The sequence below is a fragment of the Mustela nivalis genome, assembly GCF_964662115.1.
Source record: "Mustela nivalis genome assembly, chromosome: 1".
In the NCBI taxonomy this organism is placed as follows: Eukaryota; Metazoa; Chordata; class Mammalia; order Carnivora; family Mustelidae; genus Mustela; species Mustela nivalis.
The window spans coordinates 108,054,773-108,078,541 of NC_139020.1; the positions used below are offsets into that span (position 1 = coordinate 108,054,773).

Below are 23,769 nucleotides of genomic sequence, written 5' to 3' on the forward strand. Positions count from 1 at the left end.
GAAGTGGCTCTCTGCAGATTTGTTTCAGTTTTCATAGCAGCATGGGATAACTTTTAAACAAGGGGAAAAAAACCCTCCCTTTGTTGGTGTTTCTCTTCTATTGTTGAGATGCGCTGTCGTAATTCAGCAGCAGTATTTTTTAAGTTAAGAACGCTCTGATTTGACATTTTTAACAGGAAAAGGTTCTATAGATATTACAGAAAAATCTTTTTTTTAACTAAATGCCAGCGACAAAATTTAGACCAGAAAGTAGTCATGAAGCCACAGTAATGAGATATGATTGTGGTTTAGTGGAGAAAGAAAAGGCCCGCGGGGAACAGTACAAGTGCCGTAAATTATCAGTCACGACTAAGTAGGTCTCATTAGTCCACCATTGACTATGTTTAATTGACATTAGAAAGGAATCTAGAAAACTTTGGGACTATATAGAAGAAAACTTGGTCTTAAACTAATCAAAGTGATTAGCATCTGTTTTAAAAATTAGCAACAGTTGGTTGTGCGTTGGGGTCCACAAAGCGGCAACCCTCTCACTGGCAGGTGCTTAGAGAAAAGCCGTGTGTCTCCGGAGGGAAAGGGACCACAGAATGCCTGGAGGGGAGGTCATATGTGACTGCTGCTGATGAGTTTCTCCCCTCGTCCTAGGTATGCCTGCAAAACGGAATGGCCCTTAAATGGTGTTCTGAAGTTGACTCTGATAGGAAACTGGAACGCAAGAGAGCATTTTGCATGATGATTTTCATGCTGTTACCCTCTGTGGTCTGCAAAGCCTGAGTGCCAGATGCTAAATTCTATCAACATAATGTATCTTTAATTAAATATTGTATTTGCAATACAATTAATAATGTGGCCTGTTTCCATAACTTTATTAGGAAATTACCATAATTTTTGTATAATAAGCTAATAAAAAGGCAGTGTGTTTTGAAACAGCCTTTCCTAAAGTGGTTATGTGCTTTGTGTCTGTTGAATTTTGAATGTAGATTAAGAGATTAATGGCCAGAATTAACTGATGCAATGTACTCAGGAGTCTAAATTATAGTGAGGAATCTTGTAGGCTCCAGTACTATGTTGTTTTCTTTAAAATAAAATAGATGTCTTGCTTTTCAGGGAGCTCCCTGTTTAAGAGGTTCTTTACACTCCCGCCCTCCTCTCAGTCCTTTTAAAAACCCAAGCAGTACCACAAAACAAAACAAAGCCAAACAACCCCCAAAACCCAGAAATGTTAATTTCAAGTATTTAGTACATTGAACCGTGATGGGTCCTAATGAGATCATGCTTCTGGTTCTGTGGACATCGTTGATGTGGTTTTAATTTTTGCAGTGTGTTAACATGCTAATTAAATTCCCATGGCTGTCCTGTGAGGAAAGAATTTTAAATGGCACCACGCATGGGGAAAAACTTTGATATTTGAAAATAATATTATCTTTTAAACTGAGATCATATGTGGATACAGAATATTGTGTATATTGCTCTGACAATGAGGCTTTAATAACATTTCGTAAGCTGTCTTTTTCAAGACTGTTTGAAAATGTCACCCTCAGCTAAACAGATGTGATTTGCATCAGAGCTGTGTCTGTCCTTACTCTTAATGAAACAAGAGTCCCTCTCTTCAGAGAGTAATTGTTCTCCTTGTAATGTGTTCTTTTTTTTTTTTTTTCCCTCAGCACTCAGTGTTCCTCCCCTGCCCTTCCTTTGCCTTAATATTTGTCCCTTAATTCTATCAGATTCGTTGTCAACTGAAATTAAAGGCAGATGTTGCCCTTCAATCTATCCTGATCTAATTTTACAGCCTTGATTTAGGCACTTGCTCTCCGTAGTGAAGAGGCCAACAGAAGAACTCTGGAACTACAAAGTCTAGATTCAGACACCAGTGTGAGATGTCCTAGGACCTTGCACACATTACTTCATCTTGCCCTATACCTCAGTTTCCTAATCTATAAAATGGGAACCATGACTGGCCCTCCTTCAGTTCTGTGGAAAGCACGTAAATAAGGACTAGGACGTAGTATGGATCGGCTAAATTGCTAAATTCTTGCCCAACTTGATTGTTCTCCCCATGTGCCCCCTCCTTCTGTCCTTGCCTATCTGCTCACATCATTCACTTGAAACAAGCCAGCCTCCTCCTCCAGCATAGGCACACAAGCCCACAACAGGAAACCATCTTTGTGTTCCCATTCTGTCCCCCCAGAAAGCATCACTGGGAGAGCCGCTCTCTGCCTGTGGGTTTGGGAATAACCCACCAGAAATCTGAAATCCTATTCGCTTCTCTTGTGTTGCTTAGCTTTCTCAAAGGTTATGTTATAGGCATCTACTAGTGTTCTTTTGTCTCTTTTGCGTTGTGAACTCCTTGAATCCAGGGATCTCGTGTCATAAATATCTCCCTACTCTAAAGAGCCCAGTGCCTTGTCATTTGCTGGGCTCGTTTCATTAGTGAGGACTGCTTTTCTTTACATGTATCTTATTTCAGACACTTTTGAATATACATGATGTGCTTACTTTTGCATTAATCCCATCACTTCCGGGCGTTGGCAAAGGTCAGAAAATTAGGAGGAACAAAAATACATTTAGCCTATTTAAGCAATATGTAAGTTCCTCTTGTGTTTTCCTTCCCTCAGTTACTGGATCCCAATACTTTTGTAAAAGAATAATTAATTCCTTATTTAAAGGAAAGTGAAAGCAGATCTGTTACTTCTATCATATGAAAGGTATTCTTTATCCATGGATAGATAACTAGAATATTTATATATGGCTTAAGCACATTACATTTATGAAAACTGTGCACAAAACTCTTGGCGCCTGTATGGTTTATTTTGTTTGTTTGTTGGGCTTTTCTTTTTTTTTGGTCACATTCATCTGGGTTATAGAACAATTACATTTTGAAAACTCTAATGCTGTTACCTCCTTAAAATAAAATTATACTCTGAAATAAGGTTTTAATACTCTATGTTCCATGATAAAAGCTATGTGGCATTGTTACTTTACTGCTGAAAACTTAGGAGGCCCAAAAGAGTTTAATTTTTATACATTGAAACTACTTGACCATATTTTAAAAACACAGCTGAAAATCATAAAATGTAATAGTTTCACTACTTCTATTGGCTATTTTATTTTTGGACTTTTTGAATACTGTAGACTTTACTAAAGAACATACTTATTAAAAAGCAAAACAAATTTCATTAAGCAAGTCAAAAACAATTCATGAATTGAAGGCAAAATACAGAGTTTGTGTAGCTCCATTAAAAATGTGAAGGTTTGCTCGTGTTGTTTGTAGAATTGGTGCTGGAGTTGACTTTTTGGCTTTGTGACCGCTGTTGTGTTTGCCCTTCCAGTGCTGGGGGCATGTCTGCTTCTTGTTTCTGTGGCCCCACAAGGCAGTCTTTTACGTAGAATTAAAGACCCTCTTTGGTTCTGCAGTGTGGATTTATAGTTCATTTATTCTGGGGTGGTAATTACCATATCACAGATTCAGGTAAGTGACTGAAGCCAACCCAACGTAGGGTTTGTTTCATAACAACATTTGAGGTGATGTTCTGTCTTTACAGATGCTGCTGATATACCTGGATGACGCCTGCTAATATACACTGTGGTGCACTTTTCCTTTAGCAAATCCTTCTTTTCTTTTTTTAAATAGACCAGTTGTTACAACAGAAATATTTCTCCCTACCCTTGATCAAAGGACAGATCACAGTGCAAGCAAGGAGATAAACAGTTAATTGATACTAGCCTCTGACTGGGGGATCCTAGGGACTGGTCAATAATGGCAGCTTTGACCCAGGCTACCTGTGTGAATTTAGACTCAGTGTTCCTCGACCCCTTGACTGAGTTCTGTTGGAGGGCCTAAGACCTCTAAGGCCTTCAATTTGTGAGATTCAACACCACTGAAAACAGTGCATTTAGTGTTCTGACAAGGCTAAATTCGTAGTTATTTTCTAATTCTGAATCCAAGTTTAGTTAAACCATTGAGACAAAGCCTAGCCAGTATGTGAAATATGGTATAATTTGGTGGGTGTTGTTAATGTTCCTTTCTCCTTTCCCCCTGAGGGCTCGTTTAGGAAGATCCACAACCAGATGATCACTTTCAGAATCTGAGGCAAGATTAATCTTTGAATTTTTGTACAGAAGTACAATCACTTAGGTCACTCGGACACTTATGTGGTGTTTCTCCACAAAGCTGTCTGCCTCCCTCTGTAAGGCATATGCACGACTGCTGTGCTACTCGCATTTCCCAAAAGCAACAAATCACCCTCTTCCTTGAAGGAACCATAGACTACTCAGAGCTAATAACGTCCCTTAATTCTGAGTGCCAGAATTGAGGCCTTCAGTTGTGACAACCCTATTCCATGGTAGTGTTTCTCTTTGTTCTAGTACCCCAGTTTAGTCTTTGTCTTAACTCCCATTGTTTCAAGAATATTTGCTTGGTTTTTGCTAAGTTAGCCACACCAGAGGATCTCATTTGCCCCATATCTATTCATAATTGGGAATATCATTGTACAAAGCAAAAGTTGCTAGGAAAAGGTATTCTGAGACCATCTATACAGGTGTAAGCTCTCTAGTTGATGCTCTGGGAGCCTTTTCCTTCAAACTCCAGCCCTTGTTAGGGCCCCTCTTTTCTCTCCTGGCTTGTTGTGGTCGCTTCTGGTCTAGCCACCTTTATGCCCTTCGTGACCATATGGCTTCCAGGTTAACATTTCTCCAACACAGCCCTGGTCCTGTCATTCTATATTTGGCTTCCTAACAATCTATATATTATAGAGATAGAAGGAATGTGGTAATTATAATGATAAGAATGGCAGTAACAATAATAATAAATGTTCTTGGGTGCCCCATCTCAAATGTCAACTGTCTTGAGACAACAGGCTTTTGAAATTCAGTATCAGAAGGTTTATCATTGAGGTATTTGGCATGGGTCTGCATTGCATGTGTATAGTTTGGCTGATGGAAAGATCATCTGATAGACATGAGAAGTGAGTGGGTGGGGAGATGACATTTTGTTAGAAGTGCATGCCTGGTATTTTGCTATACCATTGCACCTCCTCAAATCATTGTTATCAGAGATAAACTACTTTGTGAAGAGACTATAGCACATTTTAGGACAGTGGGAGAATCTTTAATGCTTTACGTGCTCATCTTGGCTTTGTAATGAAACATGTATGATGAAGAGGTTACTGCTTTTGAGTGTCCCCATCTGCGAGGGTGGGTTGACTACTTGTTCACCACACCCTAAACAGCTTTTTTGAAGCATTTTCCAATCTGTAATCTCTATCTGATATGTTAAAGGAAAATAATGAGATATTAAATTGCATATAAACAAGGTTCCCTTATAAGCACCAGCACTCATACTAACTGCACCCAGGTCCATATACAAACACACACATACAGTGATACAGGTAAATGTACAGAAAAATTTGCCAAATTTAACCATTGTTAACACTAAGGTTTTTAATTATGGATTTTCCATTTTCTTTATTAATCTTATTGGTATCTCCCACATCTTCTGCAATGAATATTAATTTTATTGAAGAAACTACATCTTAACATGAGGGTTCACCCAGCCCTGCCCTTTACAGTGAAAAAATTGTTGAACCATCATGAAAAAAAAAAAAACATGGAGCGACAACAGAACAAATCCATAGTTGAACTAACCACCTTTTTATAACAGTAAAATATCTTCCTGAGTAGCTCAGTCGTGTACCATCTATGAATATGTCCTGAGAAAATTGTGTGTTTTGGGACCTTTTTGTTCTTTTTTTTTTTTAACTGCGTGGGTACTGAGTAAAGAAATCTAGAAATCGAATGACTAGCTCCTTAGGCTGCACTTCTGGTGCCTAGGATCTTTTGTAGTTAATATTTTTTTTTCATTTTTTAAAAAAACGTAACTTCCTCTTTTCTCATCAAATAATGATGTCGCTGAGGCTACCTATCGTGTTCTTTGTATTTCTGTTTCTATAATGTCAGCTATCCCAGAATCCACAAGGAATCACACATACAGAGACTGGATAAAGAAACTTAAGAAAATGGGGGATAACTTCAGACTTGAATATATTTATCCAATAATGCATTTATTCCTCAATGATGTTTTGATAGCCTACTGTAGCTTCATCTTTGTGCTACCGTATCTAAATGAAAGGATGAATAATGAGTATTGGAACATGGTTACTGTTCTTGGGTTTTATAATTGTGAACAACAGTTCTCTAACTTGAGAGAGTATAAGAATTGTCTAAGTGATGATATTTATCTGAGATACAGAAGATATCAGGAAGAGCAGGCCAGGGGAAGATACTTGAATTCAGCTGCCCATGTCAAGTGTGAAAAAGCATTTGTAGCCAGCCCCTTGAGGGGGAAGGAGCTGAACAACAGAGAAGATAGAATCTTACCTAATGTCATCCAGTAGTTAGAGTAGAAAAAAGGACTCTGCTCCTCGGCTTTGTAAGTCAGTGTTCTTTGGTCAGCTGGAACTCAGTTCTGTGTTTGAAAAATGAATGGGTTGGGCACCTGGGTGGCTCAGTCATTAAGTGTCTGCCTTCGGCTCAGGTCATGATCCGAGGGTCCTGGGATCGAGCCCCACATTGGGATCTCTGCTTGGTGGGAAGACTTCTCCCTTTCCCACCCTCCCTGCTGTGTTCCCTTTCTCACTGTGTTGCCTTTCTCGCTGTGTCTCTCTCTGTCAAATAAATAAATAAAATCTTTAAAAAAAAAAAAAAAAAAAAAGAATGGGTTGCTATAGAGCATAGTATTCCAAGTAGAGTTTGTCAGACTTCTGGGTATATGAGAGGTTTCCACTGGTTTTCTGCCTGTTTCACCCAACTATAGTTGAATTCATTAAGCTAGGAACCATAACTTGTTACCCAGCAGTTGGCAAAATTTCTGGTATTTAGAAGGTGGTCAGTTAATGGTCAATGCCTGTATGAATGCCATTTTTCAAAAAGAAATTCTAAAGTCATATATTTAAGGCAAGTAGTGTCATATTTCTTTGCTTTAAGGTGTTTTGGGCAGATGCAGTGTGTTCTTGGAAAGGAAATGATATTTGGAAATATGATTGTTTTTCTCTGTAAATAAAACTATTTTATTTCAAAAACAAATACAATACTTGTTTTCTAAAAGAAATTGAAAGAAGAAAAAAAGAGCAAAATACCTGTTTCTAATACCCATAGTAATCACTCTGGGTTTTTTTTCTCATTCAAATATTGGACTCTGATTGTGCTATATGTATAAGTTTATATCCTTTTATTTTCATTTAACAGTATAAAATAAGGGAGTTAAGCATTCTGCAACATTAGACCTTAAGACTTACCAATATAAATCTTGAAAATAATATTAGAATTGGAAGGTATCAGTTTTTATGCCATTCCAAAGGATCTCAGTTATCAAAATTTATCTGAGATTGAAGGTGTTCCTTAGCTCTTTTAAGCCACCAGAGATATTTAAATTTTCTCAGTAATATCCCCTTGCTTATAAAAAGGAAACTGAGAACAATGTAAGGGAACTGTTTTGACCCAGGACTTTTCAGACCTTGTCCCAATTTAAAATTGGGCCCCAAAGAATATTTATTTATCTTTGAATTGGTTATTATTTGGTATTTTGTAATAAAATAAAAAGAAACATTTTTTTTATAACTGAAAAACAACACAACAACAATAACAGGACTGAACTGTTCTTTATTTTAACATTAGAAGGAGGTTCCTCTGGAAGAATGATTCCAGAATGATTGAGCTGTCAGCCGTTTGCACCACTCAGCTGGTAAAGGATTTCAACAGTGGTGCTAATATATTGCTCTTGGCTTGGCCACCTTCCCTTTGCTCGTCCGTAGAGCTTGGTCACCATGTGCCATGGCCAAAGTCATAGTGATCTGTTCCACACACCATCCTCAGATTTCCAGCTTGGCAGTGGCTGTCTAGAAAAGAGAAAACATAAATTCCTTATTACTCCAAATTCTAGCATGTTTACTATACTGCAGGATCTGAAATATCAAATAGACTCTTATCAGCCAAGCTTTCCAAAATATAAATGGACAGAAGAGCAAGGAGTGGTTTGGGGGATTGTTCAAACTAGGACTGTCATTCATTGCTCGTGTCATTATTATTTTTAAGATGACTATCCATAGACTGCAAGCTCTTTGCCCATTTCCCTTCACCTCTGAAGTTATAAACTATTCTTTAAATAGTCGCCTAGAGAGAATGGGAAAGGGGCTACATCCACTGCACCTTCCAGGAGTAAGGGATGAAGACTGGTGGGAGTAAACAGTCTTTGCTTCCAGATTGCTCCATTGCCTCACCCTTTTCAGGCCACACCAGCTACCAGAAATGTATCAACTCCATGTGGTCATTGCAGGATTTATCCGGGCATTTGCTGAACCTGCTCGCAATTTATTTTTATTTCTTTCGATAGACGTGGATTTGGCACAGGAGAGTAAATTCTTTCTGGAACAGCAGATGTGCCTGGTACACTCGTTTGCTATAACCATTTGTGCTGTGGTTGAAAAAAAAAATTTTTTTAAGAGTGCAGAATTGTTGAAGGGGGAGGGTTAAAAAACCAGAACCATTTTAGTGATTATGCAAAGTTAGAATGTGAGTAATTTTGCTGCAGTTAGTCATTATGTGCTTTCATAGCTTGTTTTACAAGGATAAAGGGATATGTACAGGTTTGGTGAATAGAGCTCTTATTTGTCCCTAATAGTCGCTTTTTATGAAAACATTTTCTATCCTTCCTCCTACTCTGTGGCGAAGTGCTCTCTCCTTAGAAATTATACCCTTCTGTGATTCAGCCCCTTTGTCCGTCTAGGGTAAGTGGACAAACAGTCTTCATTTCTGAGAACAAACATGTTCAAATAGAAACTTTATTTTCCCATACAGTGTATCATGTGAGGGACGTACATTCAAATCACAATGATACAGTGATCATTTAAAAATGAGCTTGTTTTTTGCAGGGAAAACGACGACAACAGGGCAACCATCTAGTGACTTTGCTATGAGCTTAATGTGCTGGGAATAGGATGTTCTTTCCATTTTTTATTTTAAATATCTGATAGGTCTTCACAGATTTTGCACATGAATTCTCTAAGAACTGCAACACAGTACCTAGCCGGTTTTCGCTTTGCTTTCGGTCACCCACATTCCTTGGGAAACATGTGAACGAAGGTCTGTTTGTCTCCACTGTAGCAAATATAACCACTTGCCCACACTGGTGGCTTCCCTTACTGAATTCCACTACTATTTTGGAAACTCCTGTATGAAAACACAGCAACCCAACTTGTCCCCATTGAGCCTTGTTGGTGATTTCCATGCAAAGCTGCCTGATGTCTATATACTGAGGTTCACTTTTGTTGAAAAACAGAACTGAGTCTGTTGCCTTTTGTAGGCTTGGTGCTAAGTCTGGTCATCCTGGCATGATAGCAGGAGCATGGATCTTCGAGTCGGGAAAACTGGGTTCTAATTCCAACCCCGTCAAGCCCTTGTCACTTGGGGTGAATCCTCCCTAAGCTGCATTTCCTGAGAAATGTGTGACTTTCGAATTCCTTCAAGCTCTTCTACTCCATGATTCTGTAGAGAGTATTGTATAATAATCCATAAAGAGTTCAACTTTATTTCTTCTATCTCAAAAGTTTCCTTGTGCTTACATCTGCCCCAAACAACTCTTTACAGACTGTCTCTATTAAATTCTACCACCAATATGCAAATTGTAGCAATGAGAAACCCCTACAGGACTTGGGGCTTTCCTGAGAGAAGGGATCCACCCATTTATTCATCTTTTTGTATTTAATGACTTCTGAGTAGCACTAATCTACTGGAATGATTGGTTCTATTATAGTAGTTGATTATAACCAAAAGCTACTGAACCACACTCACCACATTTCCTGTTACCTACCGCCAAGAAACCTAAAATACATAGACTAACTCAGAATATCTTTTTAATTAGATTGAATTATAGAACCCAGTATCATACCTAAATACTTATTAGTAACTAAGGCTTTGGCTTCACAAAGCCCCTCCTTTTGGAGGGGACCAAAAGGAGTACGGGACGGTTATAATTTAACCACCCAGTGCCATTGTTGTATTTTTTTTTTTTTTGTTAATTAAACATCTCCCTCTCAAAGCATTTGTCAATAATGCATTATGGAAGTAACTTTTCATACGTTGAACAAATGCTTATGCATTATGGGATGGTTAAATGCTAAATGCATTGTGTTGAATGAGAAAAATCAGTACTCACCCAGACGAAGGTTGGGGGTCCGGGGAAGAGAAGATTAAAGAAGGAATTGTGAAAAATGGATAAGGGTTATCATACGGGAAGTTTGGTCAGTTAAAGGGACATCAGTGATGGACACTTCACCTAGACTTAGAGAGACTCAGAACGGGCTTTCCAGAAGAGGCATCATTCATTTCAAACCTGAAGGATGAATACTCGTGGGGAGTTGAGAAGTGGGAGTGGGTTGGAATGTGTTCAAGCCAAGCAATCACAGTATGGCTGGAACATCCAGTCCCAGGGGAGGGAAGGGAGGAGACTAGGAAGCTGAGCCCTGGCTCTATTTGGGAGGGAATTTGGACTTCCTGATATGAGCAGTGAAAGTCTTCGGGAGATGTTAATAAAGGAAGATGATGATCTGATTTTAGAAATATTCTAAATATATTGGATTTAGAAATATTCTGTTTGCAGCATAAAGGATATATTAGAGGAGCTCAAGTTTTAAAATGCATATATATATATATATATATATGTTTACATATAATAAGTATATATCATTACAGTCAATTAGGGCACCAGTGATGGTGGCCTGAACTGGGTATCAGTAAGTTGGCAGTGAGAACTGGAAAGGTTGTAGGTCATTAGGAGATAGAACCAATAAGCTTTGCTATATCAAGGGGAGAAAACATCATATGACTCTATTAAATCATCTAATCACATGACCGTGCATCTTTAAGATACCCCGGAACCTTAACATATTACTGATGCGCAAAATTTCTGTCAGTATACATATGCACTCTTATTTTACTTTTCTTTATAGACTTATTTTGAATATGTGTTCCCTTGCCTACAAGCTGTGAACATTCCATCAGATTAGTGCGCCATGATTTTTTCAACCACCCTCTCATAGTTTGTAAATATACAATTAACATAAGTTATAGGTGTTTTAATGACTCCTTATTGCCAGTTTATCCACCAAAAGCATTATTCCAGCTTCCAGTGCTACCAGCCATGTGAAAACAAGCCTGTACTATCATATTCCCACCGAGACTGTGTTTTATTGTTTCTTGTCTAATTAGCTCTACACCCAGTACTTTTCGCCAGACCCCCTGACCTGATTGGGCAAGAGCGCAGAGGCCCCAGAAGGGGATGATTCTGCATAGGAGGTCGTTTGCTATGGAAATAGGCTCTTCTCTTGCTGGGTTCCTAGATTATTGAACACACTCAGATTGAATTAATGCTCCTTGCAATGGCATTTTATCCACAGCAGCCACGTGCGTGCTCGGACTCAGTGTTTTCTCCTGGATGGGATTTGTATCAACAGCAGCCTTGAAGACCTCTCAAATTCAAAAGGGATGACATATCTACCATCTTATTTCACAGTTATTTGGGGGGAAAACTCTCCTTGAAGTACAGACTTTCTTGGTTTTAACATGATGACATGATCATTATTACGAACATGTAAGTGTGGGACCTCACCCAGATCATTGCTTCCCTGTCAGGAAGTTAAGGTTAAGAAATGAGGGCTTCCAAGGTAGCACCTTGATTTTGTTTCAGGAAAACAAGAGGGTCATGCTGGCATTCGTGCCTTCAGTAGTCCAGGGAGCCCCCTGTCTTCAAAGTCTCTTGGGCCCATTCAGGAGTGTTGTGAGAAGTGATTCAGTGGAAAAGCTTCCGGGGGAGCCCCTCACTAGCTGTGGTTCATGTGTGTGTGGAACGCGGTGCTGTGACGTGAACAGGTGTTGATACAGTGCACAGAAGTAAGAGATTGCTGTCTGCATAGCTCTGACAGGAACTCCTGGGGGAGCGCGTGCACACATGCACATATGTGTATGTGTGTGGTTTAGGTGTGTAACAGCTGAAAATGAGTGTACTCATAGTGTCTCTGTATTGGCAGTAATATTTTCAACTTGGTATTTCAAAAGTCATGTTTGAGATTGTTTTAACCATTCACCAGTTTTCAGCTAAGATTTATGAGGTAAATTTTTTCTTTAATTTGGAAAATACAGGAAAAAACTATGAAGATGAAAACCCAAATTTCTGTTAATTGCATCTGTGGATGCAGTTTTCCACCTTTTAAAAATATTTTTAAAACATATCCTGTGTCTTATTATGTTCCTTTTTTCTCTACGTACACACACACACATACAAGTTGGCAGACTATGCTAGGTTTTGGTATGTGTCAATTTTTAAAATAATTTATATTTAATGTACTTTTCATATATTATTTGAAATAATATATACACACAACAGGTGTACAAATACACTCTGATTAAAAAAAAGTAAATCGTAATTCTGTTAGAAACTTTGGGATATAGGAAGAATATAGACAGAATCCTAAAAATCACTCCCTTAAATTACCCACTCTTATTTTTTTTTAAGATTTTATTTATTTATTTGACAGAGAGAGAGAAAGAGCACAAGCAGGGGGAGCTGCAGAGGGAGAGGGAGAAGCAGGTTCCCTGCTGAGTAAGGAGTCTGATGCGGGACTCAATTCCAGGACCCTGGTATCATGACCTGAGCCAAAAGCAGAGGCTTAACCATCTGAGCCATCTAGGCACCCCAACCACTGTTATTATTTTGAGAAGAAATATTTCTAGTCATATGTATATGCATAGCATGTATGAAAACTGTAGATAGATACAAATATTGATTAACAAATTTAAAATGTTGCCTAACCTGATTTTACTATGTATAAAGTTATTGATATTTTAATTCTCATTTCTTTTTATATTTTTTCTTTTTTTACCTTTTATTCTGTTAAAATGACAAAAACCCACATTTTTTAGACTATATTAAGTACATTAATATTTTCGTATGACTAACACCACCATTTATCTCCAGACCTTTTTTTTTTAACCTTCCCCAACTGAAACTCCATACCCGTTAAATAATTACTCCCCATTCCTCCCTCCTCATCCCTTCCCGTTGACCCCATTGACCTTTCTGTCAGTGGTGAATGCCTACTCTAGATACCACCTGTAACCGGAGTCATTCAGTAGGTGTCCCTTTGTAAAATGGCTTAGTGCATCTTAGCACAATGTTTTCCCGTTCATTCACTTGTCAGAATTTCATTCTTGTTTCAGGCTGAGGAATACACTATTGTATATATATTTACACATTTTTTATGCATTCAGCCTTCAGTGAATACTTGGGTTGCTGCCACATGTTAGCCATTGTGAATAAGGCCGTTGTGAACATGAGTGTGCAGGGTTCCTGCCTTCATTCAGTTCATTTGGGGTATATAACCAGAAATGGGATTGGTGGATTGTTGCTACATTTTGAAACATTTAACAATATAGTTTTTTTTTTTTTTTAAGATTTATTTATTTATTTATTTGACAGACAGAGATCACAAGTAGGCAGAGAGGCAGGCAGAGAGAGAGAGAGAGAGAAAGGGAAGCAGGCTTCCTGCAGAGCAGGGAGCCCGATGCGGGGCTCGATCCCAGGACCCTGAGATCATGACCCGAGCCGAAGGCAGCAGCCCAAACCACTGAGCCACCCAGGCGCCCCAACAATATAGTTTTTAATTGCTGTATTGTATTCCATTATATGAATGCAACATCATATTAACAACTCCCATGTATTCATTATTTAAATTGCTTATAAGATTATAATCTTTCTTTTCCTGTATTATATTGCCATGAATGTTTCTAACCAAATGGTTATGCTAGCTTCCTTAGGTTAAATTCCTAGAAACAATAAGTATGGACTTTATCAGGACTTCTGATACACATATCAACAAATTAACCCAGAAACATTGTCCATTAGAGTTTATAGAACCAAACAAACACTGCCTTGGTCCATAAGTCTAACTCATATAAATGTTGCCCTTTGGAAATAATTAGGGTAAGCCCCTCCTATTACTCCTACCTCCTACCTCCAACTGTACCCCCTTTATTCTGCTTTAATAATACTAATTTAATAATACCTAAGGAGACAGTTTGAATTCTGGGTTCAACGAAGAATCATTTGCCCCTTTCCTTTTTAATTTTTAGATTTCACTCTCAAAGTGGGTGGGTCTAAGATTATTTGTATCTAGAAAGACCTAATGAAAGATAATTTGTATCAATACTGCCCCCCCCCCCCGTGATCCTTTTGTATAGCCAGATTTGAGAAATAGTTGTCCAAATGTATAGTAGTATGCTTATGCATTGTACTCTTGGTCTGTGAGGTTGTTTTCTAGCTCATGGAGTCATCTATCAAGTGGATAATGTGAGTGGCCTGAATGATTTGAGAAATTGATTTGCTGTGGGTTCTAATCCTGAATTCTGGGACTCTGAATCCTGGATGGCTTAGTCAGCAGGCAACGCTTGGACTCAGGGTTCTGAGTTCCAGCCCCACATTGGGCATGGAACTTACTTAACAATCAAGAAATGAATCCTGAATTTTGGAAGATAATTAGTAAGGGGACTCAAGAAATCAAAATAAATTAGTCCTTAATTAAGGGCTTGAAGAAAACAAGGAATTGATTTTTTTTATTGAGCAAAAACAAGTAACAAATATGAGGAATGGTAATGTAACTGACTTAGGTATGTTGTGTTTACATTTTTTTCGAATTGTACAAACTCAGAAACCAAGTCTAGCTATTTCTTTATCCAGCCATTATTTATTAAGTATCTACCTGGTGTGGATCCTTAATGATGAGCTCAGGCTCTTATTGGCCATTGAAACTCACTGTGAATATTCAGAATTTACTCTTAGAATTACTGGATTGTTCGCATAATTGGAAATAAGATAAGTGTCATGAAAATAAAACTGAAGTTGAAATGCCCAGAATCTGTTCTAACAAATCAACCAACCCCCTTTCCAGGGTTTATCTGTTCCTTGTCTGTATGGAAATAACATTTCACATATCTTCAACTATGTTGCACATATGATTGATTTCACATTCTGTGATTGTCATTTAGCATTTATATTTTCATTATCCGTCTTAGGCATTTTTCCACCTCAGTTGTAATAGCTGGAATCAAAATATATGTAGGGACTTTGAGTTTTATATAGTTGCTTTCATGTAGGACTTTAGCTTTAGCATACATTCATTTTCTATTACCTTGGGAACTTTGATTTCTTAGTAGAAACCTTTTAGAAACCTTTTACTTATCATACCAAGTTTTGTCCAAAAAATGTAATTAAGAATTCTCTGAGTGCAGTGACTCTGCATGTGTCTTTTTGTGGCTTTTAGCAACTAAGCTCAGCAACTAACACATAGCAGAATTTCAATTTTTTAAATTGAATAAATAGCTTTGATTAATTAAGTTTCTAGAGATTGGAGTATTGTGATTCCTTGGTAGTTCTAATGCATTTTGTCACAGTACATGTTGTTAATGATTATTTTAAAATGCATTAGTCTCCTTTCTTTCATGATAAGTTTATTTAAAATTTGGCCCCTGACTATTTTTGTAAGAGATTTGAGCCAGGATCAAGTAGAATTTGCATACACAATATAACCATCAAAATGAAAATAAGCATCTCAATGCTTCTTTGAAAGATAGTAGTAGTAATAAATTCACAAAGTAAAGTCATTGAACTATTTAGAGGAAGGGAGAGACTAATGAGATTACTGTAATTAAGCATGCATTAAATGCATGACAGAGTTTCTTGATTGTCAAGTAAGAGAAATGAGCTAGCTCATATTTTGCATGTTTGTTTATAATCTGACAAGAGAAATGAATTTTTTTTGGAGTCTATTAGTCATTCATTTATTCAAATTCATGCATTCAAATATTTGTCAAATGCCTACTAGTGGCTATAATGTGAAAAAGCCAGATTTTTCTGGGTTTACTGGGGAAGCAGTAGTGGATGAGAGGGACGGTCTCTAACACTGTGAAAACAGGTACAAGTGTGAGACATGTAGAGGGAGAGTGCTCACTCTGCCAGAAGACTCAGTGATGGTCACTGAGCAGGCAGATACTCAAGTTGACACTTCAGGGGTTTTTAGGGATTAGTTCATTAGAATTCAGAGAGAGGTGGGGAACTAAATGGATGTAGTTTCTGAGATGAGGGGAGCTCGGTATAGTGGCTGTGAAAGAAAGTCGGTGTCAGAGAGTGTAGCTCTGTGTAGCTCTCAAGGAGAGGGAGAAGAGGGAGAGTCCAAACCATTCCCCCAAGCCATTGGATGCTGTTGGAGAATTCCTGGTGACAGGGGATGTTATCTTGGAATAGAGTCACAGCAGAGGAAATGTGGAAATATTTGAGAGTCACAGAACTCCTTATTTAGGAACTAGAACCCCCAGGATTTAGTACTTGAATGGGATGTGAGGGAGAGGCTCAAGAATGACTCCTAGTGTTCTCATGTGAGCAACACCTGTGTGGATGAGAAAACCAGACGGAAAGCAGGAAGGGCAGATTGAAGGAAGAGGACAAAACAGTTTGGAACGTGTTGAGCCTGAAGAGCGTAAGAGACAAAGGGAGACCCATGAAATAAACAGCGGACTATCTGGGTCTGGTATTCAGAGTACTCTGAATTCTAGAGACAGGAACTCATGAGAATCTTTATAACGTAGGTTGTATTTTAAATTGTATATATAGGGTCCTGAAAAGAGTGAATAGAGAGGAGAGAGGAGGTCCTGTGTCTGATAAAGATGATCGTGATTCTGGAGCCATTGGGCAATATGTTGTCTACTGTCACTGGTAGCAATTTGAAAGCAAGATAAGTAAAGAACTTCTAGCAGAAACCTAGAAAGAGCCTGAATCCCTGCTGTCACTGTTGAGCAGACATATTAGTTCTTGGCTGCCTATTCCTGGATTATCTATTATGAAAGACAAGTCTCTGTCTGTTTGAGATCATGATAATTTGACTTGCTAGAGCTCACAGCTTGACTTCTTTCCAACTTCTAAAACATGCAAGTTGATTATTAAAACACCGTAAGGTAACTGCTTTAATGAAGGTATGTACAAAGTTCATGGGGAATATAACTGAAGGACCACAGAAAAAGCCTCAAAATCCTTCCAGCAGTGTCAAGAATGACATTCGGGAAGACGCACCATTTGATCTGAGACTTGCAGAATAAGTAAGCAACTGCCCAGATGGCGGTGTTTGAGCAGCAGGGGAGCAACGTGGTAGAGAGTTGGATGGAACGGATCAGAGACTGTGGAAGGAGGTCCTGGCTGACAGATATGAGTACAGACATAACTGTCTGATCTATTCCAGTCTCTGCATACGCCTAAAATTGCTGGAGTGTGTGATGTGAGTGGTGGTGGAAAAAAGGAGGTGGCTGGACAGGGAGGCAGGGGCTAGACTGGAAAGTCTTTGCAAAGCCTATTTAAAAAATAAAACAAAACAAAGAGTGCAATGTCATAAAAAGAATTCAACACAAGGCAGTCATTTGCAGATGGGGATCACGCTCAGTCATGTTAGATGACCCTGGTGTTATTGAGAAAGGGAAGAAAGAAAGAAGTGGAGTTCACTGATAGCAATAAATAGCTCAGGGGAGTGGGGATGAAGACAAATAGTAGGGGAAGGAAAATGAAACTGGAGTCAAGTGCAAGGTTCTAAGAAATATGCGGACTTCCATAGAAGACATAGTAGTAGAGTAGAGTAGGGGCGTGCGTGCTTGTGTGCGCGCGCTGTGTGTGCACAGGCACGTCCAGGGAGTGGGTGGGCAAAGGCAAGAGAGAGACTGAGGAACTCTAACTTGTTATCCTGACTTGGCTGTAAAGGAAGTCGAGGACCTGGCCCACAGGGTGAGCATGAGAGTTGCTGTCAGCACCCCTAGTCTTTTGTTGTCTTTATGGTCGCAGCCGGTTCTTCCCTGGTAATAGGAATATCCATTCAAAAGCTACTGATTATGTATTAGCCCTTCCACCTGACTAGAAACTCCCAGGGGACAGGGAGACATGCAACCCTCATCTGAGGATATTGCCCTTCTCCCATCAACCTCACAGAACTTTACATGTCCAAGATCCTTAGAGAATAATTAATGGAAAAATAACCCCATAAATAGACTGTTACAGAGTCTCAAGTCTCAGGGGATGTGTGTGTGTGTGTGTGTGTGTGTGTGTATGTGTGTGTATATATATTCATAATTTTAAAATGTGCTTGATTTTCAAAATAAAAATGTTAAATCATGATAAAACTTTAAGAATCTCTGCAAAAACAAAAAAGAAACGATATGCCAAAAATAAATACTCGGAAGTGCCAACTAATTCAGCGAGTAGAAAAGATTCACTATGTATTTAATTGAATATGTGGGCCAGGAAAATGTTGCCATAGCTTTCTTTAACTATGAAGAACATAAATAAATATGCTTTAAAATGATTCTTGTTCCTTACCCCTTCCACCTCCAATGAGGTAAAGAATGTAAAATCACAGGGGGAAAAATATAGCTAAATGTGCTATTTTCACTAACGTAGTTATGATATAGGAAATACTCAGAAACATGCCGGCACATACACAGCAGAATTCATAATAAAGTTGTGAGAAACCTTCTCATCCCTCGAGGAGAGCTGTACTGGCGAGATATTTCCTAGAAGAAAGTGATGGCTATTGAATTTGTGCCCTGATGCCTTCCTTCAAAGACTTAGGGGATGTTTAAAGTGTGTGTGTATGTGTGTGTGTGTGTGTGTGTGTGTGTGTGTGTGTGTGTGTTTCTGGGTCAGGGTCTGGGTCTGGGTTCATCAAGAAAGAAGAAGAGAAAGAGAACTGGGGACACCTGGGTGCCTCAGTAGGTTAAGTTTGCTGCCTTCGGCTCAGGTCATGATCCTGGGGCCCTGGGATCAAGTCCCATGTTGGGCTCCTTGTCCAGCAGGGAGCCTGCTTCTCTCTCTGTCTCTGCCTGCTTGTGCTCTCTCTCTGACAAATAAAGAAATAAAATCTTAAAAAAGAAAAAGAGAATTATGTTGGAACAAACTTTCTTCTAAAGAGTTAGGTCGTCATTAAGTCTTTTTGCTTTATCCATGTCATTGGCTTTCATTTTCAAATCGGTGACTTTTGAAGGATCTGCTCTGGGGGCAGACTTCGTTACAGCTGCAGCAGAGAGTGTGCCTGTCATTAGCCCAGTTGCTCAGTCACTGTCTCCATTTATAGTTGGGTTTGTAAAGTGTTCAAAATAGGAACTCTGGGTTTCTGCTGATCTTGAGTCATCAAAGAAAAGAAAAGCTTTATTCCTTCTTATATTCATTTCCATCGATGCTGACATTTTTTAAGACTGACATGGTTGACTAGGAAAAAAAAATGACCTTTTTTTGGTTCAAATTGACTCTACTGTGGTTTCTACTACAAAATGTCAGGATCTTAACTGCATACTTATTTAGGAATTTCTTCAGGATATGTATTTTAATACATTGCTGAAAAGGAAATTGAATCTCTCTCTCTTGGGTACTACTGGAGCCATCTTCATGCAGAAGGGAAAAGCTACTCTGCCAAGACAATATTACTCAGGTTGCTTAAATTACAAAAGTAATTGGCAAGTTTGTCCCCTGAAAGGCTAGTATTAAAAGGGGGAGGGGATAAAAGATGGCTGTATTCAACAGCCTCTTGTAACTCAGAGAACTACACCTAGAATTACAAATTCCCCAGGAAGGTAGACAAATAGAATTTGAGACAACTAAAATGTGGATCAGAGCCGTAACAGTCGGGATCCCAACACAAATGGTAGTAAGCCAATTTGAGTAGAGAGGCCCATTTGAGTAGAGAGAAGCCTGAAGGAACAGAACCATAATCTGAAGCTAGCAGGGTCTGAGCTGTCATGTTGTCGAGGCTCACGGGGACCAAGAGGGAGAGCAGTGATTTTGAACCAAGAGGTGGTGAGTGTTGTAGAGAGATGCTGGAGAGGACCAGTGACCTCCTAGGCTCACATCTGGGAACTTCACAGGTAGGTGGACAGAAGAAATGAGGCCCAAGAATCGATCCGTGTTTTTCATCAGGAGCACTGTTGCCATCTTGGGTTTGACAATGATGACAATTGCTGTCTGCCCATGCAGTGGTAATAGTGTCCCCTAGTCACCATGACAATCGAGTTATCCCCCCTCATCCCAAACTTCCCTGGTCAGTAGGTGATTTTTCTTCTCCAGGTGAGAATCACTATATGTTAAACAAATAGCCCTGATCAACGTAGATAACCAGAAAGCTATATGTCTGAATCAAAAGACTTGCATATTATGGAGGGGACAAGATAGCTACCCCATCTATGATCCCACATCCACATATCAGGCAGGAAAGAGGAAATGGGCAAAGTACGGATAATGCTTAATCAGGAGAGTGTTTGTTTTCCCAGAAATGCTTAGCGTATATCTTTTTGGTCAGAACTGTGTCCCAAGGCAACTCCTATCTACTACATAGTCGAGGGAAGTATTTTAAGTTGGGCACATTGTTCCTTGAATAGAATTGAAATTCTTTGAGTAATGAAGAAAGGAAGTAGACATGAAGAAGCAGTTAGCAGCGTCTTTCCCACGAGCTACATATCTTTAGTGTCTTGGTGTGGATGAATGACGCTAGAGTAATAGAAGGCCTTGCATTCTCTCTTTCTATGCATACATTAATTTGCTCGGAAATTAATAAACAACAGAATCAGCGTGTGGTCATTCCTTTGTTAGAGCAGCAAATCTAATCTTTGTAACTCAGAGTAACATGAAAACATTCTGTCATGGGCACATTTTCGGATCCCTCATAGTGTAATGCCCGAGGGTGGAAGTTTAAATCTCCAGGCTTTCCCCGGCCCTGGCCTTATCCCCAGCCCAACCAAGACATCTCATGTTTTGGCAGTGAGAGCTTTTCATCTTTGTGTCCTTAAACAGTCCTAGGATCTTCAGTAAGTGTTTCTGAATTGAATGAATGACTGCAAGAGAAATCGGACAGATAGACAAGGAGGAGGAGTCAGCGTTTGAATTATCTTTGGTCAATCACTCTTTGACAGGAAACTTTGTTCTAAAATTTAGCATCTTGGTTGGGCTGGGGTGTTTCTCTCAATACCTCTCTTCACTTTAGTGTCTGTTTCCCTCGGCCCGGTCATCCGTTCTCTTTCCCTGGTACCTCCTTTTAGATGAATGGTGACTAAGTCTTTGGGTAATTTAATTGAAATCACATTGTTTCGTTTATTTTTGTTGTTATTGCTAGTGTTTTCGGTTAAATTAAAATGAAAAATTGCCAAAGCCAATGTCATGAAGTTTTGTTTTTCCCCCTGTGTTTTCTTGTGTGTGTGTGTGTGTGTGTGTGTGTTTGTAGTTTTAGCTCCAACACTTAGAGCTAAAAATTTGGGTTACTTTTTGTGTATAGTGTAGGGTAAGGGTCCAAGGTCACCCTTTTCCAGTTTTCTGCACATCCAGTTTTCTGCACTGTTTGTTGAAAAGGTTATCCTTTCCTAACAAATGATCTTGGCACCCTCATCAGAAATTATTTGTGCATGCAAGATATTACTTCTGGACTCTCTGTCCTATTCTTTGGGTCTGTGCATCTGTCTTGATGCCACTGTCATATTGTTTGGATTTTGGTGGCTCTGTAATAAGTTTTGAAATTACACAGCATGAGATCTACATTTTGTTCTTTTTCAATATTGTTTTGGGTATTCAGAGTCTCTTCAGAGTCCATATGAATTTTAGGCTGAATTTTCTCTATTTTTATAAAATTGCCAGTGGAATTTTGCTAGGGATTGCCTTAAATATGTAGAATACTCTGGGTATTATTAACCTATATTATATTGAGTTTTCCAGTCCATGAACACAGGATGTCTTCATATTTATTTATGTCTTTATTTCTGCAGTATTTTTACTTTTTCACTGTAAGTCTTTTGCCCTTGTTGGTTAGCTTTATTCTAAGGTTTTTTGTTTTGTTTTGTTTTTTGTTTTTTTTTTTCCATTCTGATGTAATCATAAACAGAATCATTTCCTTAATTTTGGGGGGGGTTGTTCATTGCTAGTACCAAAAAAATGCACCTGATTTTTGTGTGTGTTTGTGAATTTTCAGAAGGCAGGAACCATGCCTTATTTGTATTTTACAGAGTTAATACAAGATAATAATAGCAGTTGCTAATATGTGTTCATTTCTGTGTTATTATTTTTCATTGATGGTAATCTTTGTCCTTTTTATTTTTATCCTTTTCTCTTTCCTACTCTAGGGCTCTACTAGCTCGACAGCCTCTCCTCCAGTCTCCACCCCTGTCACAGGACACAAAAGAATGGTTATACCAAACCAACCGCCTCTAACAGCAACTAAAAAGTCTACATTGAAACCACAGCCTGCACCCCAGGCTGGACCCATCTCCGTGGCACCAATTGGGACACTAAAACCCCAGCCTCCACCGGTCCCTGCTTCCTATACGACGGCATCGACCCCTTCCAGGCCTACCTTCAATGTGCAGGTGAAATCAGCCCAGCCCAGCTCTCTTTATATGGCTGCTCCTTCATCAGGACAATTTTACAGCCAAGGCCCAGGACCCCAGGGCTATAACACTCCCCCAGTTTCTATCTCTGGGCAGTGCCCACCTCCTTCAACACGAGGGGGCATGGATTATGCCTATATTCCACCACCAGGACTTCAGCCTGAGCCCGGGTATGGGTATGCCCCTAACCAAGGACGTTATTATGAAGCCTATTGCCCAGCGGGGCCTGGCTATGGGGGCAAAAATGACACCGATCCAGCTTATGGTCAGCAAGGTCACCCAAACACCTGGAAGCGGGAGCAAGGGTATACTCCTTCTGGAACAGGAAACCAGAACCCCCCTGGGATGTATCCAGTTTCTGGTCCCAAGAAGACCTACATCACGGATCCCGTTTCAGCACCGTGTGCACCACCGCTGCAACAAAAGGTAGGGAGCTCGCTCACATAGTGATGGGATTGCAGGAGAATATATCATGGTCTCCTCTCCCCAGAAAACAGAGCCTAACGCAAAAGCGTTATGTGCTCCTTTTATGTCATTAGGAAGTAGAGTCCCAGAGAAGTTTGAGTGAAACAGGAAAGGGGCAGGGATCCTATGTGGGGTATGTTACCAGTATGGCTACTGATTAGTATCAAGTACAACCAGCTGTTCAGTCTTGAGGATCATCTTCCAGAAGACTCTGTATGAACAGATCAGGATAGTCTGACCAGGGAGAGAGGGGGAAAATAGTTTATCTTCTAGCTATTGTCTCCTGTTTGTCAAAGCTTTCCTCTGGGGATCACTTTCTCCCACTTAGATGTTCCATTTACTTGGGCTCTGAGTAGGGAGTAGATTCTGTAGTATCTCATACTTTAGTGGGGACGGGACGTTCCCAGGATTGTAGGGAAGTGGTGTATAGGGCACACGAGATATGGTGCTGTCAGATTGGGTTCAGGTAAAGTCAGTCAGAACCCCAGCCAAGGTGGTGCTTGGGGTTCTGCCTTAAGCAGAGTGAGCCCAGGGCTGCTGGGACAGAACAAGTGGCCCTGGGCCCAGGAGGTGGGTGAGGTCAAGGGGATTCAAGATATTGCAGCCACCTCATCTGGTTTCCTTTGGGAAGGGGCTACAGTATGATGGCACTCGTTTTTTGGTCTCTTGTTGATCCCCATCACCGATCCTCTAGGAAGAATCTTCCTCTCCAGGCTTTAACTATATTAGGAAAATTTTAAAAATTCTTTGTGACAGTGGTTTGACTTAATTGCAAGTATGCATGTCTTTTAAGTCAACGTGTTCAGTTAC

At 39.5% G+C, this 23,769-nt stretch overlaps 1 protein-coding gene across 34 annotated transcripts in view; it reads left to right on the top strand.

Moving 5' to 3' along the window:
* LPP (LIM domain containing preferred translocation partner in lipoma) overlaps nt 1–23,769 on the top strand; it is a gene marked incomplete at its 3' end in the record, with an annotated part of 643,639 nt that overhangs the window by 380,627 nt on the left and 239,243 nt on the right. For 33 of the 34 annotated variants that reach the window (XM_082694119.1, XM_082694127.1, XM_082694104.1 and 30 more), the window contains one exon: nt 22,231–22,920. In XM_082694119.1, coding sequence (XP_082550245.1) covers nt 22,231–22,920 — 690 coding nt within the window. Of the gene's footprint in view, nt 1–22,230; nt 22,942–23,769 lie in introns of those variants that run through there. The other variant, XM_082694120.1, reaches the window with a different exon arrangement.